A 17962-nucleotide genomic window follows, 5' to 3' on the forward strand; every position below is an offset into this window, starting at 1 on the left:
TGCTGCTCTGACCCGGCCGAGCTGTGATTAAACACAGCAGATGCCAATCGCCAGGTGGCGGCGGTCATGACCTCCGGCACCCGCCAATCATCCGTAAGACACACAGGACAGAACTCTGCCTATGTAAGCAATGCAGAGCCCTGTCCTGTCAGCAGGGGATAAAATCCATCAACTCACATAGTACACCAAAACACTGGCCAGGAACGCATTTAACCCTCTGATTGCCCTAGATGTGTACCTCCTTCCCAGCCAGTGTCATTTGTACAGTGACAGTGCATGTTTTTAGCATTGATCGCGGAAATTAGTGTCACTGGTTCCCACAAAGTGTCAGAATGTCAGCCACAATATGGCAGTCTTGCCATTTGTGGGGGGGGAAAAAAAAATCACATACATTTTATTTGGGTACAGTGTCGCACGACCGCGCAATTGTCAGTTAAAGTAATGCAGTGCCGTATCTCAAAAATTTGCCTGGTCTTGAAGGGGGGTAAATATTATATCTTTTGCATTATACTGAGTAAATATTTATCAGTTTTTGTAGATACTTAATTTATAGATTTACCCGGTGATTTCAGAATTGAATTGTGTGCGGAGAACCCCTTTAATTTTAATTTTTCTTTGGTTGTCCGCAGAAATTTTTTACCTGTAGCATATTTTTTTATATATAAAAGCTCGGGTTGTCTCTTCAGCAATCTCCAAATGTGGTTCCCAAAATTTGGGAATTATTGGCCATTTAAAAAGACTGAATAACAAATGGTAATTCTCTTGATTTATTTACATAGACTGTACAAAAGAAACATGTATCCAAATCAGTATTTACAGTTCCTGTGTAAAATTCAGACAAAGGCATTAACAAAACATCAATAGTATTAAAAAAAAAAAAAATAATAGTAAAAAAATAAACCAACTGCAAAAAACAAAATAAACAAGCAAGCACAGAATTGTTATTTGCATCTAAAACCTTTCCTGAGAATTTTTAGGAGCACAGCGCCATCTAGAGGAATTCTGGAAAAAGGCACGCGATCAAAAATGATCTAAACCCAGCCACTAGGACCCCTTTCACACTGAGCCACGGCCACGTTTTAGTTGAAATTTAGCGCTCTTTAAGCGCCGCTTTCCAACTTCTAGTGGGGTGCTTTTAACCCCAAAAAAGGGGTGAAAAAAGGGCAGTGTTGCGCTGCTTCCAAATCGCTTTTAATGGCGATTCAAAAGTGCTGCCCATTCATTTCAATGGGCAGGGGCGTTTTTTGAGCAGTGTATACACCGCTCCCAAACCGCCCCAAAGATGCTGCTTGCAGCACTTTTTCTAACGTCCCGCAAGCGCACCGCCCCAGTGTGAAAAGTCACACTGAAATGAATGGGGTGCGTTTTTCAGCCGTTATGTAGAGGCTATTTCTAGCGCTAAAACGCTTAAAAGCCGCCTCACTGTGAAGGGGGTCTAAAATCTCATATCAACTGCAACATATATTCAAAGTTTTTGGTCTTTTCAAGACCCCTTTCATACTAAAGTGCAGCTAAAACAGCGCTAAAAGCGGCAGTCATTTTTGCGGTGCTTTTGCAACGCTTTTCGGGCGCTAGCGGGGTGGGTTTTTTAAGGTCACCTTAAAAAAAAAAAAAAAAAAAAAGACCCATTTTGCGGTGCTTTCAAAGCGCTTTGGAAGGGCTGCCCATTCATTTCGATGGCCAGGGGCATTTTGGGAGTGCCATTTATAGCGCTCCCAAGCCACCCCAAAGATGCTGCTTGCAGGACTTTTTCTAATTGCAATGAATGGGAGGCGGTTTTCAGGCGTTATATAGAGGCTTTTTCTAGCGCTAAAACTCCTGAAAACCGCCTCAGTGTGAAAGGGGTCTAAAATTTCACACTGAAGCACCGCTAAAACAGCGCCGGTCGTTTTTGCGGTGCTTTCCGGGTGCTAGCGGGCCCCCTTTTACGTCGCTTTCAAATTGCTTTTAAGGTCAGTGGGCAGGGAAGTTTTGGGAGCTCTATTTATAGCGCCAAAGACGCCCCAAAGATGCTGCTTGCAGGACTTTTTCTAACGTCCTGCAGGCGCAACGCCCCGGTGTGAAAGCACCCATTGCAATGAATGGGAGGCAGGTTTCGGAGGCTATTTCTATCACTAAAATGCCTGAAAACCGCCTCAGTGTGAAAGGGGTCTAAAATCTTTATTTTTTATTTTTTTTACCCAAAGGTTGTCACCAGACCTCAAAAAGATTGTAGTAAACGCATAGTTGTGTTCCTTTCCACGTAAATCTTTTTTATTAAAGGCAAAAGCTTTATTCGCTCTGAAGATAAACCAGAGTATTGCTGCTTTGTTCAGACACTTCCTGGTACAGGGTGACAACTGTCCCTCAATTGAAGTCTTGTGTTGTCACCCCGTCACGTGCTTTCCTGGAGGAGACGACAAGCAGCCATATTGTTACACAGAGAGCATGTGTGGATCATCGGGTCCAGAGCAATGATATGCAGCCAAGGCTGGAGCGAGTACATACAGACAGGACTGAGATGGTGAGGATGAAAACAAAGTAAATGGGGGGGGGGGGGGGGTTATTTGCTAAAAATGGAGGGTGCAAAATCTGGTGTAGCTGTGCATAGTAGCATAGCTCCCAACTGTCCCTGATTTGGAGCAATATCCCTCTGTCCCTCTTTCCTCCTCATTTGTCCCTCATTTTGGTCTGATCTATATAGTTGTATATAAAATGCACTTTTTATCTATCAAAAAGTGTTTCCCAGCGCTAAACCTTTCATCTGATTTCCAAATTGCTACATTTGTACATTCCAAAAGCCAATATAAAGGAATAGTAGTGGTTAAAAGAAAAAGAAAAAAAAAAAGCCCTTCTGGATTTTATTAACTTTTTTGGGGGGTTAATTCTCCTTTAAGGGGCTGTGGCAGGGGGCGTGTCCTAGCCTACATATATTTGTTAATAGGTGTCCCTCATTCCCATCTCAAAATGTTGGGAGGTGTGTACTAGCCAATCAGCTTTTAGCTCCCGCTTGTTCAATTAAGTTTGACAAGAACTCCTGTACACCGCAGCTGGTAAACGGACGTTTAGGGGCAGTTGGGCATTTTTTTTTCAGCTGCCTCTAAATAAAAGTGACATCATTCTTTTTTTTTTTTAAAGAACTGTGTAAAAATAAATGTTAAAATAAATAAGAATTTTTTTTTTTTTTTAAACGCGCCCGTCCCGCTGAGCTCGTGTGCAGAAGCGAATGCATACGTTGAGTAGCGCCCGAATATGAAAACGGTGTTCAAACCACAAATGTGAGGTATCGCCGTGATCAGTAGAGCGAGAGCAATAATTCTAGCCCTAGACCTTCTCTGTAACGCAAAACATGCAATCAGTAGAATTTTGTAAACGTCGTCTATGGAGATTTTTAAGGGCAAAAGTCTGTCGTCATTCCACGAGCGGGGTGCAATTTTGAAGTGTGACATGTTGGGTATCAATTTACTCGGCATAACATTATCTTTCACAATATAAAAAAAAAAATTGGTCTAGCTTTACAATTAAAAAAGTGCACTTGCAAGGCCGATGTGCAAATACAGTGTGACAGAAAGTATTGCAACGACCGCCATTTTATTCTCTAGGGTGTTAGGCAAATTTATATATATATATATATATATATATATATATATATATATATATATATATATATATATATATATATATATATATATATAGATATAGATAGATAGAGAGAGATTATATAAATATATATATAGAGAAATATATATATAATATCTTGCTCTCATATATATATATATATATATATATATATATATATATATATATATATATATATATATATATATATATAACAGTTTTTAACTTGTCAACAACCAATCTCAGAAGGAGGCTCGGCCCTTAAGTGGCTAAATGTATATTTGTATCAAGCAGGCCCTCGTGCAAAATAGTTGATGGTCGATCTACAGGAGGTTTTACAGCCAACATTGTATAGCATATGGTCACATGTAGAGAGGTGTCCCAGGAACAGATGTCCCCCCTGGAGGATTTTTACTCACTTCCTGTTCTGGCGACAACTCCAACTTCTCCCTGACTTTCTGTTCTGATGGCAATGGACTTCAGAACAAGTAGAAAAAAAAGGGGAGAAACATCCAGAAAAGACACAGAAATAAAAAAAAAACTTCCCTACTCCATCAAAATCTAAAAGAAACAAAAATACATTTTAATAATCCAAAAATTCAAACAAAATGTTCAGGCTCTGACAGTGAAGATGCCCAAATTGCAAATTGATTGGCTGCTACAGGTGACGGCACTTGGCACAAAGCTCTTCCCTAAATAAGTCCATAGAGATTGTGAGTTCCGGATGGCTTTGCTGTGTTCAGGGACAACTCGGGTTTCTTTTTTTTTTTCTTTCTGGTTTTAGTAAAACCACCTTTCTCAATCCTCTCCTTGTCACCACATCGTTCATTAAATCATCATGCTCCTCCCGCTTCTGGAACTGGCCTGGTCCTGGAAGACATAGGTTTGGTTAATCTAGAACCGTACTTTATACATTGCTGTGAGATCACTTACCAAATGGGTTGTAGAACTTCTAACATTGAAGTCAACTTAAAGTGGAACTAAACCCCCCCATCCTCCCAGGATGGCCCCACTTTAGCCTCTGTTTAGGTTAACAAAAGATACCGTATGTGCAATTAATTTTTTTCCGAATTTGTTTTTTAACAAAGCGGAAACATCTGAATTAACAAAAACACGTATAACAAATTTTCGTAAATTAGAATTTTCGAAAATTCATAAAATTGTAAATTCAAAAATTCCAAAAACCTGAAAAACTGAAATAACTATTAAATTATAGGTTTGCTGAAAAATTTGTTTGTTTTTGTTTCATTCGCTTTTTTTTTTTTTTGGGTTATTTGTATGATCACAATTCGTAATTTCGAAAATCCGTACATCTGAAAATAAAAAAAGAAAATCTGAAAATTCAAAATAACTAATAAGAATTAACAAATTATAGATATTGGAAGTTCCTTTCAAATTTGGCCATTAGTCAATGTAACGAATACGAATTTATCCAAAGTTACGAATGTCTAAACAAATGTAACGGAAAGAATAATAAAATAATAATGAAACACTTTTATTATTATTATTATTATTATTAATGTGTTACATTCCATTTGTTTAGATACAGCATTTGTTATTTCGGATAATTTGTAGCTTTGGATACATTTTGTATTCGTTCACTAACAGACAAATTTGAAAGGAAATTCCAATACCTATAATTTAATAGTTGATTATTATTAGTTGGTTATTATTTAGAATTTTCAGATTTTCTAACTAATAATAATTAACTATTAAATGATAGGTATTGGAATTTCCTTTCAAATTTGGCTGTTAGTGAACGTAACGAATACAAAATTTATCAGAAGTTACAAGTTATCCGAAATAACAAATGCCGTATCTAAACAAATGGAACATAACGCATTAATAATAAACAATAATAATAAAAACTTTTTATTATTTATTATTAATTCTTATTATTAATTCTTTCAGTTTACATTTGTTAAGATGCGGCATTCGTTATTTCAGATAATTCGTAACTTTGGATAAGTTCGTATTCGTTTCATTGACTCACAGCCAAATTTGAAAGAAACTTCCAATACCTATAATTTAATAGTTAATTATTATTAGTTATTATTTATTTAGAATTTTCGGGTTTTCTTTCTTATTTTCTAATTTTCGAAATTATGAACTGTGATCATATGAATGACCCGGAAAACGAAAAAACCCCCAAAAAACAAATGAAACGAATTATGAATTGTGCTAATGAATGACCTGAAAAACGAAAAAACAAATAAAAAAATAAAAATAAAAAAACCATGAAAGAAAACGAAAACAAATATGTTTTTCGGCAGTGCACATGTCTAGTTAGCAGTGGCCATGGTGCTGCACACCTGAGTAACTATTATGCCAACCTCTGGGGGCAGCCAAGAGCAACCTAAGTAGCCTAAGACTAACTGATGTATACTTATCCCCATCCTTGTCCTCCCAAATACTTACCCCCATCCTTGCCCTCCTGTATACTTGCCCCCATCCTTGTTCTCCCAAATACTTATCCTCATCCTTGTCCTCCTCTGTTCTTATCCTCTTCCTTGTCCCCCCCATATATACTTATCCTCATCCTTGTCCTCCCAAATACTTATCCCCATCCTTGTTTTCCCAAATACTTATCCTCATCCTTGTCCTCCCATATAAACTTATCCTTGTCCTCCTGTATACTTATCCTTCGGTATACTTACCTTCATCCTTGTCCTTCCATATACTTATCCTTATCCTTCTATTCACTTATCCTCATCCTTGTCCTCCTACATACTTATCCTCCTCCCTGTCCTCCTATATACACCTATCCTAGGGGACTATATAATGCTACAAATTCCTGGCCAATTTTAAAATTTCCGAGAACTCACCGACTGCCTCCCTCGCTGGTTTTTGCTCTTCCCTGTGTTGCTGTCGATAGATTTGTAGCTGGGAGGTTTCTCCTCTGGCCAGACGGACTGCGGGCGCCGTTCTCTCCTGCCGCGGGTGTATTGACTTTCATCGTCTGAGCTCCAGGAGTTACGTCTGTAGGGGGGTGAGTGGCTCCTTCTCCGTCTAGAGAAGTGGTCCGGACTGCCCCTTCTTGACCTGTCTGGAGACCTTCTATGATCGGAGCTTTGGTTGGAATGCCCACGGTGGTCATCATAAGCCGACTCATCGCTGTGATTAAAGCGGTCGAATCTGCGGGGAGGGGAGGGGTCTCTCCTTCCACGGCTGTCATTTGGCTGCCCTCTCCTATAGCCGTGGGACCGGTCGCTTCTATCTCTGTCGGGAAGGTAGGGGTCTTCCTGGGGTCCGTTCCTCCTCCTGTCCCGATCGCTCTCTAGGGCATCCCACGAGTTGTGTCTGCGATGTTGGCTGGCGTTATTGCTCCGCTGAGAGCTGACAATATGTTCAACGATGGGGGGAAGCTGAATCACCCTGCGATCTACTTCACGGACCCCAACTTCGCTCAAGGAAGATAACATGCTGGGGTGGTGGCTGGCCCCGCTGTAGTGAGGGCCCGAGGCCAAAGGCTGGGCTGTATTAAAGTTCCTGAGCTCGTTCTCCAAAAAGTCAAGAACTTTGTTATTGGGGGGTGGGAAGTTTGGCTGTCTGGCCATTGGAATGCTCCCCTGAAGTGAGAGATCTGCAGAGGAATGAAAACATTTTAATTCAATACATTTCCTTCTGAAAGAGGAGAGTGGAGGGTATGACAGAGGGAAGTATGTACAGGAGAGGAGTGTGGAGGGTATGACAGAGGGAAGTATGTACAGGAGAGGAGTGTGGAGGGTATGACAGAGGGAAGTATGTACAGGAGAGGAGTGTGGAGGGAATGACAGTGGGCGATATGTACAGGAGAGGAGTGTGGAGGGTATGACAGTGGGCAGTATGTACAGAAGAGGAGTCTGGAGGGTATGACAGAGGGCAGTATGTACAGGAGAGGAGAGTAGTGTGGAGGGTAGGACAGTAGGCGGTATGTACAGGAGAGACGTGTGTAGGTTATGACAGTGGGCGGTATGTACGGGAGAGGAGTGTGGAGGGTATGATAGTGGGCAGTATGTGCATGAAAGGAGTGTGGAGGGTATGACAATGGGTAGTTTGTACAGGAGAGGAGTGTGGAGGGTATGACAGAGGGAAGTATGTACAGGAGAGGAAGAGTGGAGGGTATGACAGTTTACTGTATGTGCAGGAGATTATTAACAGTGAACATGTATTGTACAGGAGTGGAGTGTGGAGGGTATGACAGTGGGCAGTATGTACAGGAGAGGAGTGTGGAGGGAATGACAGTGGGCGATATGTACAGGAGAGGAGTGTGGAGGGTATGACAGAGGGCAGTTTGTACAGGAGAGGAGTGTGGTGGGTATGACAGAGGGAAGTATGTACAGGAGAGGAGAGTGGAGGGTATGACAGTGGGAAGTATGTACAGGAGAGGAGTGTGGAGGGTCTTACATTATGCTGTCTGTACAGAAGAGGGGTTTGGAAGGTACAAATGGGGGGCAGTATATGCAGGACAGGCATGTGGAGAAGATTACGGGGTTGCAGGCAGTACAAGCAGCATTATAGAGATGTGCGTTTGGTTTAGCGCATAGACAGCGGCTGTCTTTCCAGCATACACAGAAATCCAGTGTAAAGTTCTGTCCTCACCTCTCTGAAGTAAAGGGTTGAGCTGATAAGAGGAGTGTTGAGAATTGCGGTCGGCTCCGGCGTAGAAAGGTTTCTCCATCATCCAGGGGACGTGGCTTTGTATCTGCTTCATGTAGCGATGGCGGGCGAGAGCTGTGGGAGACAAATGCAGAGCGACATACAGAAAAGGCCACTTAAAATACTCTCAGGGGGTCTCATGAGTGTGCAGAGAGTAGTATCCGTTCTCATTACAGCAATCAGAATCACTTTTCTTTATTCTCCAGCCATGGGAATGATTTTTGGAGAAGATTGCAAGCAGATTGTCAATTTAAAACAGAACTGTAAAATAAATTCCTTAGCACCCACTGCAGGCCAGCAACGAGAACTTGCTTTATGCAAACCCATTACAAACCTTAGACCATTCAAACCTATAACATAATGCATGCAGCCGTGATGGTGTCACACATAAAGGGAGTGCAGCAACGTGTTTCGGGGTGGAGTCCCCTCTTTCTCAAGTCACTGGTCGCCACAAAACATGTTGACACCCCCCTCACAATACTTTTGACAATATAGTGTATATAAAAACAAACAATTAATTGAATCACAATATTAAAATTCCATGTTAAAAACAAGGGAATAAATGACAAAGATCCATTATATTCCTTTACACAGTGGTACAAAAGTGCTCCCAATATATTTCGCCCGCTCCGGCATCATCAGGGGCGAATGACTGCCGACAATCCAAAAACTGTATCACAAACACAAAATATAACTAACCAATCTAGCAAGTGTGAACAACATAATTTCATCAAATATTTTACTTATACAAGTGACTCCGCACTCAACATCAAATGGAGACACGATTGCTCTGTTAACATAATTGTTGACCATGCCAAAGGGTAAGCACGATTGAGTCAACACTGTGAATGTTGAGCATGTAAAATACATTGTTGAAAATATCTTGTACACTTTTTCTAGATTGGTTAGTTACATTTTGTTTTTGGGATACACTTTTGGATTATCGGCAGTCATCTCCCCCTGAAGAAGCCAGGGTGAAGCGAAACACGGTGGAAGCAATTACCTTTTGTACCGCTGTGTAAAGGAGGATAATGGATCTTTTTATGAATTCACTTGTTTTTAAAATGGAGTTTTAATATTGGGATTCAATAAATTGTTAATTTTTATATATGTAGTAATTTTACTGTGTACTCCAAGCACCTTAAAAGTCTTAGCCCACGTACACACGGTCGGAGATTTTGGCAACCAAATCTGTCGGATTTTGCCCGTCGGATTTAGTCCGACGGATTGTGTCCGAAACTGTTGCATACACACGGTCGGGCCAAGTTGGCGAAAAATCCGATCTTTCAGAACGTGATGACGTAATTTCGTTACGATGGGACTACATTCAGGCTAGTAGCCAATAGCTTTGATGTAGGAATTTGATCTGAGCATGCGTGGCACTTGGTCCGATCAAAATGCTCTACACATGATCGGATTAGGTCCGTCCGGCCCAGGTGGTCGGGAAATATTTACAACATGTTGGAAAATTGGGTCGGACGGAGATTCGGACGGAATCAGTCCGATGCATACCACACACAGTCGGATTATCTGACGACACGGTCCGATAGGACACATTCCGACGGATTCTCCGACCGTGTGTACAAGGGCTTAAAGCAATCCTGTCTAGTAAAGGATGTGGTGCTGACAATTAGCCATCATCCACCCACATTACTCAACGTATTCTTTTAACCCCTGAAATGCCATATAGGCTACACTCAGACAGTGACGCTTTCTCTCCCCGTTTTGTATTTTTCTACAGTACTCTCCTTAACGAGTTCATCTGCTTTTCTCTCCAGAAGGACAGCACCATCCTTGTACAGACATCATCCAAGGTAAGACACAGATCCTCCCCTGCTGCAGCCTCTCACCTTGTGACTTGCAATCTAATCACTGTCGGAGAGGAGACTAAGGAAATGCCTCCTACTGCCTGCAGCAGACTGATGGCATAATCTCAACCTAATTCCTTGAACTGGAACTCGAGGACCTTTTTTTTCCCCATGATACAGTTGCTGTATATTGTAATGTGTCAGGAATCTATTAATACAAATGTGTTAAATTCCGAGAGGTCAACTTTAAAAAAAAAAAAAAAAAGGGCGTACCTTCCTCTGGACAGCAGCACTTGGTAGGGCAACAGGGACAGCGGACGTAGCAGCAGCAGCAATGGGGGCAGCATTGACACCAGCATATGCAGAGGAAGAGGATCAGAAGAAGTCCTCCCATTATGATGAAAATCACGGTCAGCCAATCTGTGCAAGATGAAGAGGTACAGCGTTACATCAAGGAACAAGGACATTTACCATAACGGGCTTCCTCCTGGTGTGGGAGAGTCAGAGGACAGAGATCCATTGGAGCTGGAACTTCACTTACGTAGAACAATTAGCTTCACCTCCTTATCGGGGTCACCGGCCGTGTCCCCCTGGGCCTCTACAGAGCAATAATATACTCCATGATCCCACCACATCACCTCGCTGATCACCAGGTCGGCTTCTGGAGACAAAGAAAAGGAGAAAAGTGGTTAAGGAGCTGTGTCAGGGGTTCCGGCGATAGGTCTAGACCAGGGGTCCAAACTTTTGAAACAAAGGGCCAGTTTATGGTTCTTCAGCCTTTTTTTTTTTTTTTTTTTTTTTTTTTTTTTTTTTAGGGGTTAGAGTCTGGCCAGTGGGAGTAAACAATGCCCCATCTTTAGTATTAGGGGGAGGAATAGTGCCCCATCATTGGTGTCAGTGGGAGGAATAGTGCCCCATCATTGGTGTCAGTGGGAGGAATAGTGCCCCATCATTGGTGTCAGTGGGAGGAATAGTGCCCCATCATTGGTGTCAGTGGGAGGAATAGTGCCCCATCATTGGTGTCAGTGGGAGGAATAGTGCCCCATCATTGGTGTCAGTGGGAGGAATAGTGCCCCATCATTGGTGTCAGTGGGAGGAATAGTGCCTCATCATTGGTATCAGTGGGGGGAATAGTGCCCCATCATTGGTGTCAGTGGGAGGAATAGTGCCCCATCATTGGTGTCAGTGGGAGGAATAGTGCCCCATCATTGGTGTCAGTGGGAGGAATAGTGCTCCATCATTGGTGTCAGTGGGAGGAATAGTGCCCCATCATTGGTGTCAGTGGGAGGAATAGTGCCCCATCATTGGTGTCAGTGGGAGGAATAGTGCCCCATCATTGGTGTCAGTGGGAGGAATAGTGCCTCATCATTGGTATCAGTGGGGGGAATAGTGCCCCATCATTGGTGTCAGTGGAAGGAATGGTGCTCTATCATTAGTGTCAGTTGGAGAAATAATGCCCCATCATTGGGCTCAGGTAGAGAAGGTGGGAGGGTGGCGTGCTGACGTCATCGCTGTCTAGGACTGATTCCTGCCATGGATGTCTGAAGGTTGATTTGACACCACAGATTTAACACTACAGGCCCTGTATTGCTTACCCTCATAGGAGTCAATGGAAACGCAGATAATTCGTTCCGCATTGACGTCTATTGCATGCAATACCGCATGTGGTAACAACAAGGCCTGGGGAATGCCCAGGAAAAGACCCAAGTATACTTACCAACCAGCTCGCAGACAACCGAATCAACCTGTCTAACAGTATGCGTTAAAAACAGGGGTTTAGTCCACACGCATTTGCAAACGCATATGTAAGCCACAGAGCCTCGTCACGGCACCCTGGTATCTTGTGCAATGCTGTATGTGGCCAGAGATGGAGGGGGGCGCCGGAGAGCCTCGGAAATACTCGGGGACAGCTCGGCTGAAGTCAGAAAGCCACGGAAACAGTCAGGAACGGAGTATTTCCAAGTATTTTCAAACGGCTCCGAATTCTCCTCGTTTTGCGAGACAACACTCGCAAACCGAGTCAGAATAAAAAAATAAAAATAAAAAATAAAGTTGCTATTCTTTCAAAACGCTTGTTAACTGCGTTACTCATAAACCAAGATTCCACTGTATTCAACATGTATCTTAACTCTCTAAGCCCAGGCTTGAAATTTAATAGGATAGTCAGTGATACTCAAATTTTTTGGGCACTTAAACGCGGTCATACAACACTGTACCCCAAATAGAGCTTTCCTTTGGTGGCATTTAATCACCTGTACGATTTTGATTTAAAAAAATAAAAATAAGAAAAAATAAAAAGACCAAATTAAAAAAAGATACATATATTTTTTTGTGTTTTAAAATTTTATAACAGGTAATTTTTGTCTTTCATTGATGTACGCTGATGAGGCGGCACTGATGGCCACTGATAGGTGGCAGTGATGGGCACTGATTGATTACACTGATAGGCAGCACTTCTAGGTGGCACTGATTGGCACCACTGGTGGGCATTGATAGGTGGCACTTGTGGGCATCGATAGGTGACACTTGTGGGCACTGTTGGATGGTATAAATGAGGCATAATTGCCTCTCTCTCTTAGGGACCGATGTCCCTTTAAGATAAGCCGGTGATCGGCTTTTTTTTCTCCTCCGCTGTCAGCGCGAGGAGAAGAAAAAAAAAACCTATCACTGAGCTTTTGTTTACATCATGTGATCAGCTGTCATTGGCTGACATCTGATCACATGGTAAGGGGCCGGGACCGGATCGGTGATCACTCGAGTCTCGGCGACGTAGGGCGCACGCAGGGAGCGCTGTGGCCATCATGTCCATAAAAACACGGATGAGAGAGTTTGAGGTGGAGAAACGTAATTTTTAATTTTCATTCATGAAAGTTGTGTTATCCTATTAAAAAAAAAAAGACAAGCTGTAAATCGAAGTTTAAAAGGAGGAGACATTTTTTCCCCCTGGACTGTAAAAGACCAGATTCTGGTAGTGTGAAAATACAAATCTTCCCCGGGAAGAGGCTTCAGAAACCCCACTTCATAATCCATCGTCAATTCACCAATCCATTTAGAGAACGTGTAAAACCATCCAGCCTGCTCCCATCATCCAATCTAGTTACTGCCGGCGGTTAATCTTTCGAGCAGCTGCGGCTTCTTGGAGATAGAAATTCACAGATGTTAATCTGTCAATTGCTTATTGACCCGGATTATCACGAGGTATCCACAGCTTAATTGCCTATCTCTAGCCAAGCAAGTTCAACTACCCACAGGGCTAATGGATGCAGAACATTTATGTTGTAATTGAGCTGAAAACAATTCCTCATTAGCGAGTGTCACCACGTGGGCGGGGGCACATAAGAGATTTTAAAAAGGTGGCATTTCCTCGAATAGAACAAGAGCAAAGCTTATCTTGGTATTATGCATCTGCCCTGCATAGGAAGAAATGGGAACCCCAATACCGGCATAGGAAGAAATGGGAACCCCACTGCAGGCATAGGAAGACATGGGAACCCCACTGCCGGCATAGGAAGACATGGGAACCCCACTCCTGGCATAGGAAGACATGGGAACCCCACTGCCGGCATAGGAAGACATGGGAACTCCACTGCCGGCATAGGAGGACATGGGAACCCCACTGCCGGCATAGGAAGACATGGGAACCCCACTGCCGGCATAGGAAGACATGGGAACCCCACTGCCGGCATAGGAAGACATGGAAACCCCACCGCCGGCATAGAAAGGAATGGTAACCCCACTGTCGGTATAGGAAGAAATGGGAACCCCACTGCGACATAGGAAGAAATGGGATCCCCACTGCCGGCATAGGAAGACATGGGAAACCCACTGCCGGCATAGGAAGACATGGGAAACCCACTGCCGGCATAGGAAGACATGGGAAACCCACTGCCGGCATAGGAAGACATGGGAACCCCACTGCCGGCATAGAAGGGAATGGTAACCCCACTGTTGGTATAGGAAGAAATGGGAACCCCACTGCTGCATAGGAAGAAATGGGATCCCCACTGCCGGCATAGGAAGACATGGGAACCCCACTTCCGGCATAGGAAGACATGGGAACCCCACTGCCGGCATAGGAAGACATGGGAACCCCACTGCCGGCATAGGAAGACATGGGAACCCCACTGCCGGCATAGGAAGACATGGGAACCCCACTGCCGGCATAGGAAGACATGGGAACCCCACTGCCGGCATAGGAAGACATGGGAACCCCACTGCCAGCATAGGAAGACATGGGAACCCAGCTGCCGGCATAGGAAGACATGGGAACCTCGCTGCCGGCATAGGAAGACATGGGAACCCCACTGCCGGCATAGAAGGGAATGGTAACCCCACTGTTGGTATTGGAAGAAATGGGAACCCCACTCCTGCATAGGAAGAAATAGGAACCCCACCGCCAGCATACATTAGCACTGAACTATGAACGCTGTATTTTGGCGTTAATGATCTACAGATGTAGGGCCTTGTGGATCCTTCTGGAACAGGGCCTGTCCTTAGTGCACAGCCAGTGGTGGAGATCGTTAGCAAAGGGCCCCTATGCAAGAACAATTATTGAGTCCCCTGCATTCAAATAAAGTGGACCTTTGCCCCTATAGCAGTATTAAACCCAAAAGCAAACAAACATTCATTATATTGCAGCTTACCAATTCTTCAATGTAGTGGCTGCATTTGTTTTATTTTTAAGCTTTCCTTCTTTTATTTTCACCTGATGATCCAGCCAGTAAGTTTGCTTTACAAAACAACAAGCTCTCTTGTAGTTACAGGGATGAGACAAACCATTTACCACTGGCAGAGGTGCTTACAATGATCTTTTTTTTTTCCCTTTCAGTAAAACCTTTATTCCAAAAGGAAAGAAACTGATGTACCTGCTTACAAGTTGTTGGCTGGAGTTTGCCTTTAATTGTTTAGTGTATTTAAATCTGCTAGTAAACACGCCCCCCCCCCGCCACATGGATAAAACAGAGGTGAAAAAGCTTAAAAATAAAAAAAACAAAACAAATGCAGCCACCACATCTAATGGTCGGTAAGCTGAAATATATTACATTTTTGGTTTTTAGGTTTAATGCTGCTTTAAAACTGGTTACTAGTGGTTTAAGCATATGTAAAACACAGGACGGCCATATATATAATCATTACTATCATAGCTCAGTGATTTGGACCTCAATATAGACAAAATGTCCAAATTCACTATAGATTGTCCGACACTTTTTGAATACATGAAATCATACAAAGATAACACAACTGAAAAAAAAAAAATAAAAAAAGGCAATCGATATCAATATATATTTTTTGCATTCATAGCACTCAACTGTGTTATCTTTGATGTATGGTTTCATGTATTCTGTTTTTGACATTAAGGTTTAATTGCCCCTGAAAAAGAAAACTCAAAACACATCGGGCATCTATAGTGAATTTGGATACTTTATTTATTTTGAGGTCCAACTATGCAAGGTATGGACCCTATTGAAGGTGAGTGCAAGGTACAGACCTTGGTGAAGGCGAGTGCAAATGACGGATCCTGCTGAAGGTGACTGCAGGTTCGGACCATGATGTCTCTGGTATAAGGGGAGAGCGCCTCGGTAACCTTGGCATAAGGATGAATGGATAGGTCATTTAGGAAAAGAGAAAGTGAGTGCAAGGTATGGACCCTGGTAAAGGCAAGTGCAAAATGTGGACCCTGGTGAAGGTGACTGCAGACCATGGTGAAGGTGAGTGCAAAACGCGGACCCTAGTGAAGGTGAGTGCAAGATACAGACCCTGGTCAAGGTGAGTGCAAGATACAGACCCTGGTCAAGGTGAGTGCAAGATACAGACCCTGGTCAAGGTGAGTGCAAGATACAGACCCTGGTCAAGGTGAGTGCAAGATACAGACCCTGGTCAAGGTGAGTGCAAGATACAGACCCTGGTCAAGGTGAGTGCAAGATACAGACCCTGGTCAAGGTGAGTGCAAGATACAGACCCTGGTCAAGGTGAGTGCAAGATACAGACCCTGGTCAAGGTGAGTGCAAGATACAGACCCTGGTCAAGGTGAGTGCAAGATACAGACCCTGGTCAAGGTGAGTGCAAGATACGAACCCTGGTCAAGGTGAGTGCGGCCCCCGGTGAAGGCGAGTGCGGCCCCCGGTGAAGGCGAGTGCGGCCCCCGGTGAAGGCGAGTGCGGACCCCCCGGTGAAGCCGAGTGCGGACCCCCCGGTGAAGCCGAGTGCGGACCCCCCGGTGAAGCCGAGTGCGGACCCCCCCGGTGAAGCCGAGTGCGGACCCCCCCGGTGAAGCCGAGTGCGGACCCCCCCGGTGAAGCCGAGTGCGGACCCCCCCGGTGAAGCCGAGTGCGGACCCCCCCGGTGAAGCCGAGTGCGGACCCCCCCCGGTGAAGGCGAGTGCGGACCCCCCCCGGTGAAGGCGAGTGCGGACCCCCCCGGTGAAGGCGAGTGCGGACCCCCCCGGTGAAGGCGAGTGCGGACCCCCCCGGTGAAGGCAAGTGCGGACCCCCCGGTGAAGGCGACTGCGGACCCCCCGGTGAAGGCGACTGCGGACCCCCCCGGTGAAGGCGACTGCGGACCCCCCCGGTGAAGGCGACTGCGGACCCCCCGGTGAGGGCGAGTGCAAGGTGCGGACCCCCCAGTGAAGGCGAGTGCAAGGTGCGGAGCCCGGTGCAGGTGAGTGCAAGGTGCGGACCCCGGTGAAGGTGAGTGCAAGGTTGGGACCCCGGTGAAGGCGAGTGCAAGGTGCGGACCCCGGTGAAGGGGAGTGCAAGGTGCGGGCCCCGGTGAAGGCGAGTGCAAGGTGCGGACCCTGGTGAAGGTGAGTGCAAGGTGCGGACCCTGGTGAAGGTGAGTGCAAGGTAATGACCCTGGTGAAGGTATGTCCAAGGTACAGACCCTGGTGAAGGTGAGTGCCGGTTCGGATCTTGGTGAAGGCGAATGGCTGGTATGAACCTGGGTGAGTGAGTGCATGGTATGGACCCCAACAATGAGGAACACAGAACTGAATGAGCTCCATTAATTAAGCCCTGCCTAACAGCCAACCAGTGGCTTTAGCAAAATAGAAAGGAAATTGGGACTTTAAAATGAAGCGGCTGAAGTGTGGAGGTCAAGAAAAAGATAATTTAATTGAATTCATAATAATGTATAATACAGAGTAAATTCATATATATACATACATACATACATGTACAATTATTGGGCACAAAATATGTTTATGAAGACATCAAGGTGTATGTAAAGACACATCAAGTCAAAAAGCATATGTAAACAGTAAATAGTATGTAGAGCAACAGCATAGCCTAAAAGTGCCTCAGGGCGACATATCCGGTACCTATGTTTATAATTGCATAGTGTAAAGTGATATGCTTAGCTAATCTCTTTTGAAAGCACTTTATGTACTGTATCTATTCCCCTCTATTTACTGTTTACATATGCTTTTTGACTTGATGTGTCTTTACATACCACCTTGATGTCTTCATAAACATATTTTGTGCCCAATAATTGTACATGTATGTATGTATGTATGTATATATATATATAAATTTACTCTGTATTATACATTATTATGAATTCAATTAAATTATCTTTTTCTTGACCTCCACACTTCAGCCGCTTCATTTTAAAGTCCCAATTTCCTTTCTATTTTGCCAAATACCGGGATGGAGGCGCTAACCCATGCCTCATTTAAAGTCACAAACTGTTTATTGTTCACCAGTGGCTTTAGCTGGATTAGGACTAGCTTCCATAGATTGCGGGCAAACATTGCACCAAACCACTTGACCTCGGGAAGCTTTTACCCCCTTCATGACCACACCATTTTTTGCTAATCAGCCCTGTGCTACTTTGACTGGCAAATGCACGGCCATGCAACACTATACCCAAATGAAATTTATATTTTTCTTTCACACAAATAGAGATTTCTTTTGATGGTATTT

General features: G+C 44.0%; 1 protein-coding gene and 1 non-coding gene across 2 annotated transcripts in view; both read right to left on the bottom strand.

Annotated features, from left to right (window-relative positions):
• Positions 1-753: 753 nt before the first annotated feature.
• Positions 754-17962, bottom strand: part of ILDR1 (immunoglobulin like domain containing receptor 1) — an 88705-nt gene continuing 71496 nt past the window's right edge. Inside the window, exons 4-9 of the mRNA XM_077479736.1 lie at positions 10585-10704; positions 10317-10463; positions 8179-8310; positions 6423-7180; positions 3814-4467; positions 754-3513 (exon numbers count right to left, since the gene is read on the bottom strand). Of these exons, the coding sequence (XP_077335862.1) occupies positions 4426-4467; positions 6423-7180; positions 8179-8310; positions 10317-10463; positions 10585-10704 (1199 nt within the window). The 3' untranslated portion in view covers positions 754-3513; positions 3814-4425. The remainder of the gene's footprint in view (positions 3514-3813; positions 4468-6422; positions 7181-8178; positions 8311-10316; positions 10464-10584; positions 10705-17962) is intronic.
• On the bottom strand, positions 2186-2300 carry LOC143985294 (U5 spliceosomal RNA). The gene has a single exon (XR_013275561.1). It is a non-coding gene; the product is annotated as a U5 spliceosomal RNA (small nuclear RNA).

This window comes from Lithobates pipiens, unplaced genomic scaffold (assembly GCF_037356315.1).
Source record: "Lithobates pipiens isolate NorthernLeopardFrog02 unplaced genomic scaffold, aLitPip1_a1.2 Scaffold_16, whole genome shotgun sequence".
NCBI classification, from domain to species: Eukaryota; Metazoa; Chordata; class Amphibia; order Anura; family Ranidae; genus Lithobates; species Lithobates pipiens.